At 61.5% G+C, this 16,647-nt stretch overlaps 1 protein-coding gene across 2 annotated transcripts in view; it reads left to right on the top strand.

Moving 5' to 3' along the window:
* Window positions 1–16,647, top strand: part of Ccdc85c (coiled-coil domain containing 85C) — a 71,079-nt gene that overhangs the window by 51,216 nt on the left and 3,216 nt on the right. The window contains exons 2-5 of one of the 2 annotated variants that reach the window (XM_076847968.2): window positions 1,737–1,810; window positions 11,346–11,453; window positions 15,168–15,263; window positions 15,995–16,093. In XM_076847968.2, the coding sequence (XP_076704083.1) occupies window positions 1,737–1,810; window positions 11,346–11,453; window positions 15,168–15,263; window positions 15,995–16,093 (377 nt within the window). The remainder of the gene's footprint in view (window positions 1–1,736; window positions 1,811–11,345; window positions 11,454–15,167; window positions 15,264–15,994; window positions 16,094–16,647) is intronic. The other variant, XM_076847969.2, reaches the window with a different exon arrangement.

The following is a 16,647-nucleotide window of genomic DNA, read 5'->3' on the forward strand; positions in this document are numbered from 1 at the left end:
TCTCCTCTGTTCAGTGCTGTGCCTGGGAGCCCTGACCTACGGGGTGGGTAGGGGTTTTGTGGCTGCGCCCCAGGGCTGGCTTCTGCAGAGTGCTTGACAGGGGTTGCCCAGAAGCGACGCTCCTCCAGGGACCTCCAGCTGCTCCCCACAGCTGGGGACTCTCAGCTCTGACCCGTGGGTGGGCCTGGGTGCTGGGAGGGGCAGAGATCGCAGCCCCTTGGGAACAGGGATACTTTGTTCCTTGTGGCCTCCTCATATGGAAAATGCAGACAGTGGGTGCTTGACCCTTGTGAGGGTCTAAGGAAGCTCTGGATGCAGGGCTGCTGCCTGTGACATGGGGCAGTGACTGTCCCCTTCCTTAATCCCTCCCCAGAGGGGACCACAGGTGGTCATTTGGGGCTTGTCTTAGTTCAGTGTGGTCTTTGGAGTTACCTGGCTTACTGTGCCCAGCTGGCGTTCTGGGAGCCCCCATGGCCAGGGCGTGGGAGGGAGGTCTGGGAGCCCAGGTGTGCCGGCCTCCCCCCACTTGCCCCTGGGACCCAGCCTTCTGCCCTCGTGCCTGTTGGGGGAGTGTGAGGCTGCTCTCAGCACTGACTGACCAGTAAGTAAACTGAGGCTGTTGTATAGTGGTGACCACCAGGCTGGCCAGGATACCTGCCAGACCACCTGGGCGGGACTGAGTGGACAGGCTGCCCCCTGGGGCTCTGGTGCGGGGGTGGGGGGGGAGTCTGGAGCCACAGATCCTCATTAGAGCTGTCTTATCATCCCCCAGGGCCGGCCGGGCGGGGCCCCCTCCTCTCCAGGAGCCTGCGCCTTCCTGAGCAGTGACTGCTGGGCGCGGAGGGGGACAGAGGGCCTAGCCACAGTGTGTGGGGCTGGGCCTGGGGGCCTGATGCTGCTCAGGCAGGACGAGATGCTCTGCCGGGCCCTGTGGACCTTGGCTGAGGGGGCAGGGGCTCCCCATGGCCCTTCAGCTGTGCTTGGGGAACAAAGTGACCCATAGCAGGCAGATCAAAGGCACAGGGAGTGAGCGTTGGTGTGGGCCAAGGGCATGGGCTCCTGGAGGACCTTACCAGGCAGGACCTTGTGGGGTCATGACCAAACCGCCACACAGGAAGCTGCCCAGGTCTTCCTGAGGAGCACTCCCAGGGACTTCCATCCTCGCCAGTGACCAGGGGGCTCCACACCGGCCCCTTGTTAGAGCTGGTGGCCCTCGAGCTCTGGGGTCCGTGGGCCTCGTAGCCCCCTCTATCCACCAGGAGTGCAGGAACCTGTGGGGTCTATTCCCAGCCCCGAGTCCCCTGAGGGAAGATTCCACAGCTGCCTTTGGTCAGAGGGTCTCCCTGGTGCCTCCTGAGGTCAAGGGTTGGTGGTACGGGGTGGGGGGCGGGGAGGGGGGGAGGACAGGCAGATTTCCCTCCTGCAGCCGTCTGCACGGGGGTCTGCTTGGCCTCTCCTGGCCTAGTGCAGAAACTGGGCTGCATGACTGGGGAGTGTCCCTCCAGGGTCTTGCAGGGTGTCCAGCACCTGGCTCCTGACTGACCTAGTGATAGGAGCTGTGTAGGAGAGGTGGCGCTTCCCCGAGTCACCCCAGGACAGGTGGGCAAGGGAGTCCGGTCAGAGCGCCAGGCACAGCCTGAACGGGTACCAGGGTACAGGTCAGGGAGACCGGGTGGCGGCTGAGGGAGAGAGTCCGCTGGTGGCTAACATGCTGTCTGCTTCCTCCGTCCTCACAGATGCCTCGTCCACCTACATCCGGCAGCTGGAGACCAAGGTGAAGCTGTTGGAGGGTGACAAGCTCCTGCCACAGGTAGGCGGGCTGTAGGGGTGGTGGCCACTCACCGAGGCCCTGCCCCAGGCCACCCCATCCCACCTTCCTTGGGCTCCCCCAGCAGTCTGTGACCCCCACCTACCCGCTGCTGCCTGGGCCGCTGCTGGGAAGCCCCCGTCAGGGACCTGCCGCAACCTGGGTCCCTTCCAGGGTTGCCCCTTCCACTGTGCTGTGTGGGTTCCACAGGCCCTGGACTGCAGAGTGGGGGGGAACAGGCCACGCTGCCCCTCTGTCAGACAGGCCTTCCTCCTGCCTCGCCATGTCCCACCTGCTGGTGTCCCTCTCTGGGCTGGGGTCCACCCTTCTCGCCCAGGGCCTGGCCTCACACCCACAGACAGCAGAGGCAGAGCAGGTGTGTGGGGACACGGGTGGAGCCTTGGTCAGGCGAGGTGAGGGAGGAGGTGTGGTGTCTGGTGAGGGCGTGGACCTTGCAGGTCCTTCTGTGAACTTGGAGGACACAGGTGTCTTCCCTGCTGCAGGTGGGGTGTGTGGGGGCTGGTGATGGGAGACTTGGTCCACCCCCGTGTGCCTGGGTCCAGCTGCCTGGCCCTCTAGCCTCCTTCCTGCTTGTGCTCATGCCTGGCCTAACTTCAGCCTCCCTGGCCCTGCCATACCTGCTGGCCCGTGAGTGGCCAGCTCCAGATGCCCAGGGTCTCTGGGAACTGACCCTGGTGCCATTGCCAGGTGGCCCACTGGGTCGGCTGGCTCAGGAAGCCTGCCACATCCTTCATGCCTGTTGGTGGCCCCTGGGCCGTCCTGTCTGCCTCTGTGGACAGTGTTGTGACCCTCTGTGTGCATCCTGGTCCCCACCCCTGCTGGGGTACTTGAGGACGAGCTGCAGGGTCTCTGTGGACACATCTGTCTCCAGCTCTCAGCACGGCCAGACTGGATGGAGCACCCGGGGAGCCCGTGGCTGCTTCGCACCCAGTCCTGGCCCACGGGGGAGACTGGTTCTCGCTCAGAACAAGACCCAAGGGAGGGCTGCCCACCGGGCTGCGAGGCTCCGGCTGTGTCGGTGATCACGAGTCGGCCAGATAGCCTCGCCTGGGGATCTTGAACAAAGAGGCTGTGGCCGTGAGAGGGAGGCTGTCCTCAGTCTCAGGGGCTGTGGCATGTGAGATTTGACAGTTCTGACGTGTAACTCTCGTCAGTGACATCCAACTGAAACCCTGTCCCTGAGCAAAGCAGGGAACCTGCCCCCTGGTGAAAAGAAGGCGCGAGGAATATCATTCTTTGAAACATCGTCAGGTGATGTGGCCTTGGGGCTTGGGCAGGAGGCCAGCAGCCTCCCCGGATTCCCGTCCCCCACTGCCCTGTCCCTCCCCCGTGGCCTCTACTTAACTCCAAAATAGCTTTAATTAAAAATGTGCCGGAGTGTTCACAGGCTAAATTATTGTATCGCAGTTCGTATTTTCTTTCTCCTGTTGGCTTTAAAATTCCATCAACACAGCTGCTTCCTCTGGGATGATTCATCTTGAGACGCCACACACGTTATTACTCTGCCTGTGGATCCTCTTTGCCCAGCCGGCCTGGGGTGGGGGCAGCTATAATTGACGCTGGGGCCTCTGGTTAATCCCCCTGCTGGCTGGTAAATGAAGCCTTAATGTGCTCCGAGAAGCCAGTTTTACAAAAGAGCCCAGGATGCTTGTGGTGCTGTCACAGCAGGCCAGGGGACTGGCTTGGGGAGGAGGCTGTGACCCAGGCCCGGAACCGTGAAGGGCCCCCAGCCTGTCTTTCCTCCTTGTCCCCGTGCTGTCAGGTGCTGCAGGGCTGCTGAAAGTGAACTGGGGTTTACGGGAGGTCCCGGTGGGGAAACTGAGGCCTGGATGGGGAATTCCCGGCAGGAAGCAGCGTGTGTTGGCTTGGGCTGGCATGACCGAGTGCCACCCACCGGGGCTCTCAGACCACCCAAACTGACCACCTCACAGTTCTGGAGGCTGGAAGTCCAAGATCATGTCCAAGATCAAGGGTGGGCAGCACTGGTTCCTCTGAGGCGGCTCTCCTTGGGGTGTCTTCTCCCCAGGTGTCCCCATGCCTTTCCTCGTTGAGTCTGTGTCCTTACTTTTCTTTCTCAGGAGGACACCAGTCATATTGAGCTAGGACCCACCCTAATGACCTCACCCACCTGGTCACCTCTGTAAGATTCCATGTCCACATAGGTTGCATCGTGGCGTCCTGGGAGTTAGGACTACAGCACACACATTTTGGGGGGCACATAGTCAACTTGTGCTGTGGGGGTGGTGGCCAGATGGCAGAAGGGGGTGGGTTGGGCACTGGAGGAATCTGAGCTCCAACAGCCCCTGTGCTTGCCTGCTGGGTGGCCTTAGGAAACCCTTTGTCTCTGGTGGCTCAGTCTCCCACCCCTGGAATGGTGGCCCCTGAGAAATGTCCCGGGCAGGGCTTGCCCTGTTGCCTTTCTCTGCTCCCAGGGGCCTAGGATTTTTTTTTCTTTTCCTTTTTTGTGGTCCTGGTGGGTCAATCCCAGGGCCTACTGTACGCCAGGCAAGTGCTCTACACTGAGCTATGGCCCGGCTCGTTGCATTTCCCCCTCTTTGAGGCTGGAGTCTGCTAAGCTGACTTGTGATCTTCAGCCCCCCAGCCCCTGGAGTTCAGCGCCCCTGTGCAGGGCCAGCCTAGGACTTTGAAGGACCCGGTTAACTATGCTCCCTTGGCCGGTGGCTTGGGCCTGGCCCATCCCAGAATGAACTGCTGTGCTTTGCCCTTTGTCAGAGTTTTAAACAGGCTACAGGACAGGGAATAATGTGCTACCAAACTGAACCCATTGCTGACACCTGTTGTTCCCTGTGTCCCTGAGGAGAGCAGGTCCTGATCCTTGGGTTCCTCCAGAGATGCTGACCTCTTCGCGCTCCTGTGATGGCAGTGTGCCTCATTGGCATCTTCTGTGATGTGCTGCCTTGTTAACCAGCTCAGAGTGCCCTGTTCTGCCCACTGGTACCTGGGGCTGGCCAACTCATCCCTGTACTCTGTCCAGGCAGCGTGGTCTCTGGGGCTCTGGAGGACTTTAAATGCTTCTTAGGAGACCTTAGAGTCTGGCCTGTCCCTTCCCTCTCCCCAGGCTCTGAGCAAATGGTCAGTCTAGCAAGTGGGCAGGATGAGCAACTAGAAATTCCGCCTCTCTGTCCTAGTGGGGTATCCACTACAGCCAGATGCTGGGCAGCAGTTGGCCAGGGCCAGGCCTCTGAAGCCAGAGGGCCTGTTGTATCTCATGAGTGCCACCTATCAGATGGGTGATGTTGGACAGCTAACTGGCTGTAACTCTGTGCCTCAGTATTCTCCTTTGTAAAATGGCCACTAGTGGCACCTGCCGTGTGCATCCTTCCCTTAAACTTCCCGGAAGTCACCGGGACTTGGGGTTGGCTGGTGGTGAGGGTTGTGGTACCCAGCGTGGCTTCCTCTGGGTGTTGTGAACCATCCAGTGACCCTTGCCAGCCCCTGCTTGACCTCAGTGTATGGGCAAGCAAGCAGAGGCCCGGGAAGCTGGCAAGCGGATGGGATGTGCCCACCCCAGTGGGGTTTGGATTTTGCAGCCTGACCTCCTCCCAAGTCCCCCTGGCCCCTCTAGAACAAGTAATGAGTCTGTTGGAGGAGCCAGAGGGGCCACTCTGGTCTGCGTGCTGCCCCACCTGTCACAGACCATGTGGCCCTGGGTGGTTCACATAGTGTTTGAAATGGGATCTGGGGTCTGAGATCAGATGGGGAATGGGGGATCCAGCCCTGGCTGTGCAGAGCGGGCAGCAAGAAAGAAAATCCAGTGGGTGTTACTGGATAGCTCTTGTGAAGGACCCTGAAGGTCACTTGTATCCTGAGGACAGAGTGGAGGCCATATGGGGTCTGTCCCCTACTGGCCTGAGCAAGCCGGGGGCTCGGGGTGGCTCTAGGCAGCACACTGCCCCAAGGCCTCCCAGGAGGGCTGCTTACCCTGGAAGGGTCTCTGGGTACTTGGGCTTTTTTTTTTTTTTTGGTACCAGGGATAGAACTCAGAGGCACTCGACCACCGAGCCTCACCCCCAGCCCTATTTTGTATTTTATTTAGAGACAGGGTCTCACTGAGTTGCTGAGTGCCTCACCATAGTTGAGGCTGGCTTTGAACTAGTGATCCTCCTGCCTCAGCCTCCCGATCTGCAGGGATTACAGGTGTGCACCACCGCGCCCGGCTGGTACTTGAGCTTTGGAAGGGGCCACGAAGGGGTGGGTGCTCCTAGGGACCCAGTTCCCAGGAAGTAGTAGGTAACCAACTACTCCTTGTTGAATCTGGAGTTTCTGAAAACACAGAGCTCCTGGGAGTGGCGTGGGGACTCCCACCCTAGCCCTTAGTGTGGGAGAACCATGTGGCTCAGCCGAGGTCCCATGGCTTTGGGCTACCAGGGGCTGAGGAAGGGGCTGGGCAGAGGTATTGGTCATGATGATGCCGTTCTCTTTCCTTCCAGCTACCCCGCCCCTACGGCCGCCCAAGGAGGCCCCAGGTAGAGCCACTGTGTGTGTGTGGGTGGGGGGGTTTTGCAGTGGTGTTGGGGGCAGGGGCTGGTCTGTGTGCTGTGTCTTCTGAGTCCCTCCTCTGTAGTAGCACCCTCTGTCCCCTCCTGGGAGCTGACTGCCTCCCAGGGTGCATTGGTCCTCCCTGTAGGTTCTTCTTGGGATCTGCCCTGTGGGAGCCGGCATTCATCCCCAGCCTAGAGAAGCAATGGGCAGAGTCCTGCAGGGACTGCCTTGAGGGCCTCCTCAGCCACCCTTCCTCCCCCCAGGGCTGGGGGCGCTGCCCACTCTGGCGTGCTGGAGAGTGCTGGCCAGGGCAGCATGAGCGAGTGAGCAGCCAGGCTTGGGTCCCCCTGGCTCCCGGGTGGGGTAGCAGCAGCCCAGGCTGCTGAGGTCCCGGGGCTCCTGGGTTGGGGGTCCGTGTAGATTGTGCAGCTCCCAGGGCCTGGGCCAGCGGCTGTGCAGGAGGTTTCCTGGGCTGCTTCTGACCCCAGCTGGGGAGGGGTTGGCCAACCTGGCTCCCCCCGTGCCCAGCTCTCCCCAGGGAGGTGGGCCTCTGGGCACTGGCCACTTTCCTGCCAGCCCTCAGGCCTCCAATGGCCTTGTCTTCGCCCCCTTCTGCCAGTCCTGAGATTGTCCACCCAGAGCGCCTGCCCATCATGTGAACCCCCAGGGTCATGCACCACCTAGCCCTGCCTTTAGCATTGTGGGCATGTGGGGATGGGACTGTCCTTGGCACTGCAAGGTGTCCAGCAGCCTCCCTGGCTTGTACTCACTAGATGCCAGTACACACCACCCCAGCTGTGGCACTCAGATGCCCCCAGGGGCAGAATCCCCCCCAGTTGAGAACTACTGACCTATAGCAATATGACTAGGTGCCAGGCCCTGGACTTGGGACTGCCCAGCCATGGCAGTGAGAAGCCAGAGTCCTTGTGAAGTGCCGAGGTATCCCCTGCCAGCCGCTCACAGCCATGATGACTGACATGTGGGTACAATCCCCAGACCCCCTCTCTCTTGGTCCAAGTGAGACCAACTTAGACAGTTCCTGCCCAGGGTGTCCTGCAGGGTCAGCAGAGGCCATTTCTCTTTGGAGACCACCCCTTTGCTCAGCTCTTTGCCCATAATTCTTCATCATGCTCCTCCACCTGAGACAGGTGACTACCTGGATTCCAGCAGCTTTGGTCTGGATCAGGTCCGTGGAGCACAGGGCAGGGTGTGGCCCTGGCTGCCCCTGGAGCTTCCAGGGTGGCAGGTGGGGGCAGAGGCTCCCAGAGTTCTGCAGCCCAGCCCCTGCTCTAGGAGGACACAGCCAGTCCAGTGGAGAGCCACCCCCAGTGTGTCCTGGATGGAGTGATGTTCTTAGGTTGCTGAGGCCTCAGGTGTGTATTTGGGACCAACCATTAATGACACTTCACCAGCCACTGGGAACTCCCACAGTGGCCTCCTCTGCGTCTGGGGCCTGGGGTGGGGAGGGATACTGATGGACCTGTGGGGCAGGTGGGCCCTGGGCTCTGATCTTACCCCTAGGTCTTTCCCACATTGCCTCTGGCCCCCTACACCAGGCAGAGGTGGCCCATGGGCAAGAGTGTGATTGGCAGGAAGTGGGGCCTGAGCTCCTTCCAGTCTCTTGACTGCAGCCCCAGTCCAGGAACCCCAGGATGTCCACGTGGGCCTAGATGCCATCTTGGCCAGTGTCAGTGTCTGCCACCATGGCCTCTGAGCCTCCCCTGCCACACCTTTGGGGGGGGGGCCCTAGGCGCCTAGCAGCCCAAGGCAGGAGGGAGCCTGACAGGGAGAGCCTGGGGACAGGCCTGCTGGCACCTACGTGGCCTCTCCCTGAGCCTGCAGCCTTCTCCATGCCAGACCCTGTCATTGGTGTGACCTGTTCAGGGCTAAGGAGGATGTGGTTATGGTGCTATCTCCTGTCTGTGGTTCTGGACCCTGGCCATGCCTGGCTTCCCTCCCGAGCCCTGTGGGGTGCCCAGGAGGCCTCTAAGGAAGGAGCAGCTCGGCAGGTGACCTAGCCCGAGAGAAGCCCACTGTCCCCACCACCAGGGCCTGCAGGCTGAGGCTAAGTCCACAGTCACTTGGTGGCTCCATGAGGGTATCCAGCCCTGGTCACTCACCCAAATCAGCCTGGGGCTGGGTCTGCTGGGTATTGCTGGGAAGGGACCAGGCACTGTCTCAGTGTCTGCCCTCCTTCCCTGGCCCCCAGCCACACCTGGCACACAGTAGGTGCTGATGCAGACAGGGTGCTTGAAGGGCTGAGAGTCCTCTGGGGTAGGAAAGGGGGACAAGAGGAGCTCTCCCTGAGCAGAACCCAGGCAGGGGACACTGCCCACACCTGCTGGCCAGCCACTCCCCTACAAGGGAGCCCCAGTGGACAGGCCAGGGATGTTTAGAGCCTGTTTGTCTCCCTGCCTTCTGTTCAGCCTCCCTGTGACAGGCTCGCCCCATCGAGTCTGAGGCTCTGCCCCGGGGATTGATGGCCTTGCAGGCCTACGCCTGGGTGGTAGGGGTCCTGCTGAGGGTTTGCAGGGCTGGGGGCAGCAGTTATAAGGATCTGGAAGTCCTGTTCCAGCCCCAGCCAGGGAGGGTCTTCCCCAGGGCGTGAGGGATCCCTGGAAGGCACCTCCAGGGCAGGCACGCCTTTCTGGGAGAGGAAGTGCTCCCCGGCAAGGCCACACACTCCCTGCTGGCAGGAAGGCGATTTCCCTCCCCCCCCCCGCCCCCCCCCCCCCATGAAAACCCAGGGCTTTCTTGCTGCCAAGGGATCCACATGGCCAATAGCAGCATTTTTAATTTGGATTTAAGTGCAGTAATGGTTACTCATTTGATGGGTCATTAGTCACATTGCCCCTTAATGAGAGTGCGCGCGTGTCCCCCCTGCCTGCCTTCCCAGCTTACTAATAAAGTTCTGTGGACGTGCAAGTGTTTATAGATGCTTACCCAGGCCGATAACACCAAGGAGATGGCCTGGGGAGGGAGGAAGCCCCAGCCCCGCCCGCCCCGTGTGTTCCATGTTTTCCGTAACTGCATGAGTCCATTTGGTCCTGGGCCAAAGAAGCGTGGGGAAGGGAGGCCTGTGCCCAGAGTTCTCCAGCCAGTGTGTGGGTAGGACCACCGGCCCCAGGGTCCAGGTCCCTAGACTGGCGGGAGAACTGTGGCTCCGATCTGAGTTTGCTCCTCCTGGCTTAGTAGCCAAGGGGCTTCACTATGCGTGGTGGGTGGGCCGGGTGCCCTACAAGGGGCCTCTCTGTGTCTGTGTCAGCCTTAGCAAGAGTAGCATCAGAGGACAAGGTCTTCGCACAGCCTTCTGCCACCGGGCTGTTCCTGTGCAGACAAGCAGCGCACCCTCCAGGAGGGACTCTTCTGTCACCGTCCTGGTCAGGAAGATGACTTGGCTCAGAGCTTTGCCATTGAGTGGAACTGGGGGAAGACCTCGGGGCTGTGATGGTTACCCATGGCCGGGTGGCGAGTGCTGGGCCCAGGCTGGGTGTCCCTCCTTCTCCTTTTCCTGGTGCTGGTGGTAGTGGGGCTCCACTTGATCGGAGTCAAGTGGGAGATTTGGGGAGCCTTCTTGGCTGGGGACCTTTAATATCTCTGGGTATTGAGGCAGGGCCAGAGCCAGGGGCATGACTGTGCCATTGGGTGATTCAGGTAGGCTCAAGCCTTTGCAGGTGATGCCCACTGGGTGGGGCCCTCTGGAGCCACCATATTTTGGGGGATACCTCATGAGGGTAGGTCACCCCTTCTCACTCCTGCACCTCTGAGATCTTGGATCACACCCAGGTCCTCCCGAGGAGATGAGAGGAGGTGGTGGGAACAGCATCCAGCCCTGGTGATGCCTGGCCTTTGAGAAAACAGATCTACTGACCCCTGGACACCCCTTGCTTCAGGCTGGTGGGTCAGGTGCCTGGCAGTCCTTCTAGTGTCACCCTATCCCCAGCACCTGCAGGACCCTGCCAAGGCCCTAGACCTGAAGAAGGGAGGTCTGACCCTGGATCCCATGGGGTGGGAGAACAGAATCCAGGGAATTGGGGGGGTAAGGGGGTCCTGTGGGAAATGGGGGCTGGGCCCATTGGTTGGCAGGAGGCGAGCAGAGTGTGAGTCAGGCGAGGGGACTGGTGAGTGGGGAGACTCCAAGACAGGGCTGCTGCTCAGCTGGCCCTCCGCCTGGCCCTGGCCAGGACCCTCTCCTCTGCGGCCTGGGGACTCAGCAGCCTGCCGATTTATGGACTTTCTGCTGCACTTATCTGCCCAGGCTTTCTTTCAGTTCCTTTGAAGTAGAAAAGAGTGTTTGGGTCAGAAACTCTGCCCCAAGGTCTGGTGACGCAGTAGGAAAGGTATCTTTGCGGGGCTGGAGCAGGAGGGAGGCCAGCTGGACTGAGCCTCCCACCCACTGGAATCCCTAGGACCTGTGGATGCTCTCAGCTCCTGGTTCCTGCCCCCTTCCACAGCTCCACCCTCAGCCTTGGCTTCTGAGGGGACCCACCCAAGGCCTGTCTGCTTTGGTTTCCTCCCCCGTCTCCAGTGCCCGGGCAGCAGGCCCAGCTCACATTGGTCCTTGTAGGTTCAGCTGGACAGCACCCAGCGCCTGCTTTTGGGAGCTCCCTGTCTGATGGTGGAGGTGGGCCGAGCCCTGAGGAGGCTCATCCGGCCGGGGGCCACAGAGCCATGGGAGGCACAGGGTGCAGAGGCCATCCCCTAGGCTCTGGTGAGGGACACTGGCCTATGACACTGGCAGGAACTCCAGTGCAGGATGTTGCAGTGGAGGAACAGGGTCGGGGTGGGGAGGGCTGGTCATTCATCTTCTTACTCCTTGGTGGGCATGAGTTGGGGGGACAGACAGAGGCCATTTGGCAGTGGCTTCGAGGGCAGGAACAGCTGGTTGGGGCCCTGGGGAGGTGTGTGGAGCAGGCCTCTGCTGTGGGGAGAGCCCCTGTCCCCTGGGAGTTGCTCAGCCGAGTGGCGCTGGCCCTTGGTGGCTGACACCTAACCTCTCTCCCTCTCTTGGCAGCAGACAGGCCCTGGAGAGCTGCGCATGCTGCGGAAGGGCTTTTCTCCCTACCACTCCGAGTCCCAGCTCGCGTCCCTGCCACCCTCCTACCAGGACTCCTTGCAGAATGTAAGTGTCCAACCCAAAGAACCCAAGTGCTCCTGGTCTGTCTCTAGTCTCCTTCTGAGTTCCACAGGTGACCTGCTCAGGGCCCATGGTCAGTCCCACGTCTCCCCCTCCCCCCATGCACACTCACTTTTAGCCTAGCACTGTCCAGGTCAGCGAAAGCTGAGGAGGACAGCCAGCCCGTTGTGCCCTTCTTCGTGCCCCACCCTCCCAGGAAGGGGCCCGACCTCCCACCTGCGCAGCCTCAGAAGGGCCCAGTGTGGCGGCCAGAGGTGAAACACATGTGGTGACTCTGCTGGACATGTTGGGACAGTGTTTAGAGGCCCCGTGAGCTGGCAGCTGAGCCATGTTCCTCGTTCAGTCCAGCCCTTTAGCCTGTGTCACTTGGGCGCAGTGGGAGAGGCTGTCTGGCCTGGAGTGCAGGGTGGGGTTGCTGCCCAGCCTTGGACCTGAGCGTGGAGGGGCCCAGGGTGGTGGCTCTGTTCTGGACAGTCCTCCAGGGGCCTCTTCTAGGCTCCTACTGGGCTCTGCCCTGCTCTGGGAGAAATGACCACTGGGAGTTAGGTCATGGGAATTGGCTACCTGTCTGGGCACCCGTTGGGGCTGCTCCCTGTGGATCAAGTGCCCGTCACCATGTGTGACTGCAGACACAGCCTGGGAGCCAGCCCACCTTCCCTCTGCACCAGATGTCTGATCAGCTCACTTTCCCGTCTGCTCCATGGGGACACTGCTCCACATGTGTGCGGGGGCCCCTGAGTGGGGGTCTGCAGGTCTGCTGCGTGGCATGGAGGCTCCTGGGCAGTGTGTGTGGAGCGGTCACACCCCTGGCCTCTTCCCTCCACCTTGGGTCCTCCTGGCCTCGCTGGCTCTTGGTGCCCCAGAGGCGGGCTCCTGTAGGCCACTCCTCCTACCCAGGAATGCAGCTGTGGACCCAGGCCCTGCCCCTCGCAGTGGTCCAGGGTTTATCCTGGAGCCCTGTGGCCTCCCAGGCTCCAGTTGCTCCTGACCCAGGGACCTGAGGAGCAGGGGTACTGCTGGGTCCCTTCCTCAGTCCCTCATCCCCTCTGCCCTCCACCCATCCTTTCTTCTGATTGGATAGGGAGCAGCAGCTGCAGGCATGAGGCCTGGTGATCTACAAACTGTGAGGTTCCTTGCTGGCTCCTGGGCCAGCCTCTGGGGTGTGCTGGCTGCCCTTGGACTCTCCAGCCCCACACCCAGGCCTCTGGGAGGCAGCACCCAGGCAGGGAGGGCAGGCACTCTGGCTGGAAGGCATCCTGCAGGTCTGGTGTGGCTTTGTGCCTCACTTCCACCCAACTTTGGAGAAGAGGAACTGAGGCCCTGGGGTGGGTGGGTCGCAGGGCCTCCGGTGAGGGTGTGCTGGGGCCTGTGGGCCTGGAGGTCAAGGGCAGTGGGCGGCTGCAGAAGCTCCCTGCTCCATGAGGCTGAGCAGAGTGGGGGGTCCAGAGAAAGTGGTGGGATGGGCTATCTTGGGGGAGGCCGGCACTGAAGCTGCTGAGGCCACTGCAGAGGGCCACAGCACCAGAGACCAGGCCACAGGGAGTGTCCACAGGGCTTTGGGCCTTGCTGGGGCCTGGAGAGCCTGATTTTGGCATTTCAACCCTTTCTGTATGAGGTCGTGCCAGGGAGGCCAGTGCTCCACACCTGGGCAGGTCTCCTTGGAGCCCACTTGTGGGTCCTGGGGCACTCTGAGGGTCCTGCAGTACAACAGGTAACTAAAGGTGGGCACCCCTTTCCTGCCTGCTGGCAGTTGGCATGAGCCCAGGCAGAGGTGGTTTGTATTTTTTGGCCTCCTGACAGACGGTCAAGGCTTCGACAGGCCCCTTGGGGCAGCGGTCTCCACACCTTTTTTGGTGGGGCAGGTAATGACTTTGTGTCTGAACCTGTAATTCAGGAGTTCTGGTAAATTCAGAGTTGTACCTTCATCACAGTATAACACCCCCATCACCCCAAAATGCCTTCTCACCCCTCCTCCTCTTCGCCGGGCCACCACTGCCTTTCCATTCTGGGTCCGTCCATCCCTGCCACTGTGTACTGGGGATGCACTGGAGCATGGCTTTGTGCCCGGCGTCTCCCAGGGTGCTCGGGTTCCTGCCCATGTGGCCTGGGGCAGCCCCCTGTGCCTCTGCTACCTTCCATCTGCTGGGGCACGATGGGGCTGTGTCCACTCTTTGGCTGCCGTGGAGTGCGTGGCCTGCGGGTTCCAGGACTAGTACTTCGTGGACACGCACTTTCCTTAGTCCTCTCGGGTGTCCACGGCTCTCCCGCTTTGGCGCAGCTCTGGTGCCCACAGCCCTGTTATAGGCCAGGTCCCTTGCTTGCAGCTGCCTGGCCCTGCAGCCTCACTCCCACTTCGGGACGGGCTCGGGAAACCGCAGCACCTGCCGGGGTGGCCGGGGCTGGCCCAGCAGCATGCGTACTCATGAGTGGAGGTGTACGCATGGAGCCATGGCCAGGAGTCCCGACGCCAGCCCCGGTGCATCACTTACTCACCGTGTGTTTGGACAGTTGCTGGTGTCGTTTGCAGGATCCCCAGCCATGCCTCCCTGATACCTACTGTCCCCAGTGAGGTGGGCAGGATGGGCTGGATCACAGCTGCCCACTGCCCCAGCCTTTCTTTTGCCATTGCTCTAGGAATCAGATGCTGGAGCTGGGGGTGCCGACAGAGCAGGCAGTTCAGGAGCTGGATGCCAGGGCCAGCTGGCACAAGGTGTTCCCTGGGACAGGGAGGGGTATGGGCTCTCCAGAGAAAGGAACCAGGCCAGGATCCCTGTATGTGTGTGGCTGGCACCCCCTGCTGGCTTCTGGGGGGAGTGCAGCCATCTGTTCAAGTCCCAGCCGGTCTCCTGTGCCCTCCCTGGGAGGACTACCCCACACTCCTGCTTGGTACTTGTTAGCCCTAGTCTGGGCACAGAGACTGGCAGCCTGGGCTGGACTCAGACAAGCAGCCCTTGAGCATTCCCCAGGGCTCTGCACACTCCCCAGGATGCAGGCCCCTGTCTGACGGCCAGGTGAGGAAGCAGCTCAGAGCCAGCTGGGCCTGGCCTCAAGTCGCAGCCAGAGGAAGCTTGTCCTGGCCTGGACTTCTCAGTCTACTAACCTGCTAGTGCTTCTTGTCGTTTTCTTCCTGGCCCCAGGGGGGCCCTATGGCAGCTAGAGGAAGAAGTGCCTGGTCCCCATGGCCACCTGGAGTAAGGGGAGCTTGGGGTTGGAGCTGGGGTATGGCCCTGGGTCAAAACTAAGCTTCCCAGAGGATGGTCCCCACCTTGCCTCATCCCCTGACCAGCCCACTCCATGCCATGTGGAAACTGGCCCCTGGTGGCCGACTCGACCCTTAAGACAGGGCCAGGCTGAGAGCTGGGAGGCTGATGCAGGACCGGCTGGGAGGGGCTTTGGATTCAGGCAGTGGCTTCAGCCCCCCAGCCTGCTGTGCCAGAGCCTCTTGTCCTCCCCGTTACCCTGGCTTCCTCTAGAAAGCAAACCATGGGTCCTATACACGTCCCCACCCCTCCACCCTACAAGGCACCATGCTGTCTACAGAGGACATGGCATGGCAGGACGAGAGGGGCTGCCCTCTCCAGGCTTCGCCCTCTCTGCTGCCCACCTCCCCAGCCCCATCTGTGCCTGCCTGGCTCTGGCCCCACAGTTGGGACCTCTGACTTGAGCCAGCTGGGAGCTAAGGTGTGATTCCTCCCACAGGGCCCTGCCTGCCCTGTGCCCGAGCTGCCCTCTCCCCCCTCCGCTGGCTACAGCTCTGCGGGACAGAAGCCCGAGGCAGTGGTGCACGCCATGAAGGTAAGGGCCCCACTGCCCAAGCCCGAGATGCCCGGTGCACCCTGGGGCCTTGGAGGCCACCTGTGCTGTCTATGTGCAGGGCATCTGAGCAGCAGGGTGGGGGATTTCGCCTCTCAGCCGGGGCCGTGGCTGTCCAGTGAAGGACTCAGAGGTGGGGAGTGGGGACTAGTGTCATCTGTCAGCCCTCCCTGAGCTACTGCAGCTGGGGAAACAGAGGCCTGGTGGGGGAGGACAGGCATTGCCCTAGGGCCAGAGATCTGGGGCAGGAGTGGGTTGGGACTGAAGCCCAGGTTTCTTGGGTGAACCTTGGCCTCCAGGTGCGGGGGCAGGTCTTCCTCATGTCTCCAAGGGCACCCACACCTGAGCACATCGCCTGCCCCACGCCCCTCCTTCCTTCCCCTGTGCGTGTGCCAGGAGCCTTATGTGGGGCGTGGGCTGCCCCGAGTCCCTGTGCTGTTACACGAGTGAGTCCACCTGTCTGAAGTTTGTCCCTGCCACCTGGCCACCCTTGTCCTGGGTGACCCGTCCCTGAGTCAGGGATGCTGCTTCCCTTGTATGGAGACCGTGGTGTCGCAGGGTGAAGAGACAGCCACACCCTGCCCCCAAGCAGCTCGGGACCTCAGCTTCTCGTGTAGCCAGGGAAGCCAAGGCTTCGGGGGTCAGGTGACTTGCTGGAGGACTACTGCTGGCCTCTGCCCCACACTCTGGGACTGATCTCCTTCATCCTTCAGGTCCTGGAGGTGCATGAGAACCTAGATCGGCAGCTCCAGCACAGCTGCGAGGAGGACCTGAGCGAGGAGGAGAAAGCCATCGTCCGGGAGATGTGCAACGTAGGGTGCTCCCCGGGCTGCGGTGGGGGCCTGACGCGGGGGCACAATGAGGTTCACCTGGCGGGTCACACCCCTCCCTGTGTAGGGCTGTTTTGCACACACTCAGCTGCTGCCCTGGGCAGCTCCAGAATGTTGGAGGCTCTGGACTCCCTGGCCTGTTATCACCCACTCTACTCCCCCTGCCAGAGGGCCCCGACCATGGCTAGGTCTCTCCCTCCCCAGGAGTGCCACGCTTGGGGCTCAGAGTTCCCCACCCCAGCACTGCTCTGGTTCATCCAGCCCTGGAGCCCTTGGGCCCTGGGTGTCTGACCCTGGCCTCCCAGCTCACCTGTGCCCCCTGGCGGCGGCTGGCCTTGCGTTTAGTTCTCAAAGCTGAAGGTGCAGACCTGCAGGCCTGGGCTGCCCTGTCTGCCTGGGAGAGCCTCGTCCTTGGCCCCTCTGACCACCAGTTGACTTGTTGGACCTTTGCAAGAGCTGCAGGGAAGGGCTGTCCTAGGTCCACGGGCCCTACAGAACAGCCAAGAGGCCAAACCTGCTCCGGGGCAGCTATGACT

This window comes from Callospermophilus lateralis, chromosome 3 (genome assembly GCF_048772815.1).
Source record: "Callospermophilus lateralis isolate mCalLat2 chromosome 3, mCalLat2.hap1, whole genome shotgun sequence".
Classification (NCBI taxonomy): Eukaryota; Metazoa; Chordata; class Mammalia; order Rodentia; family Sciuridae; genus Callospermophilus; species Callospermophilus lateralis.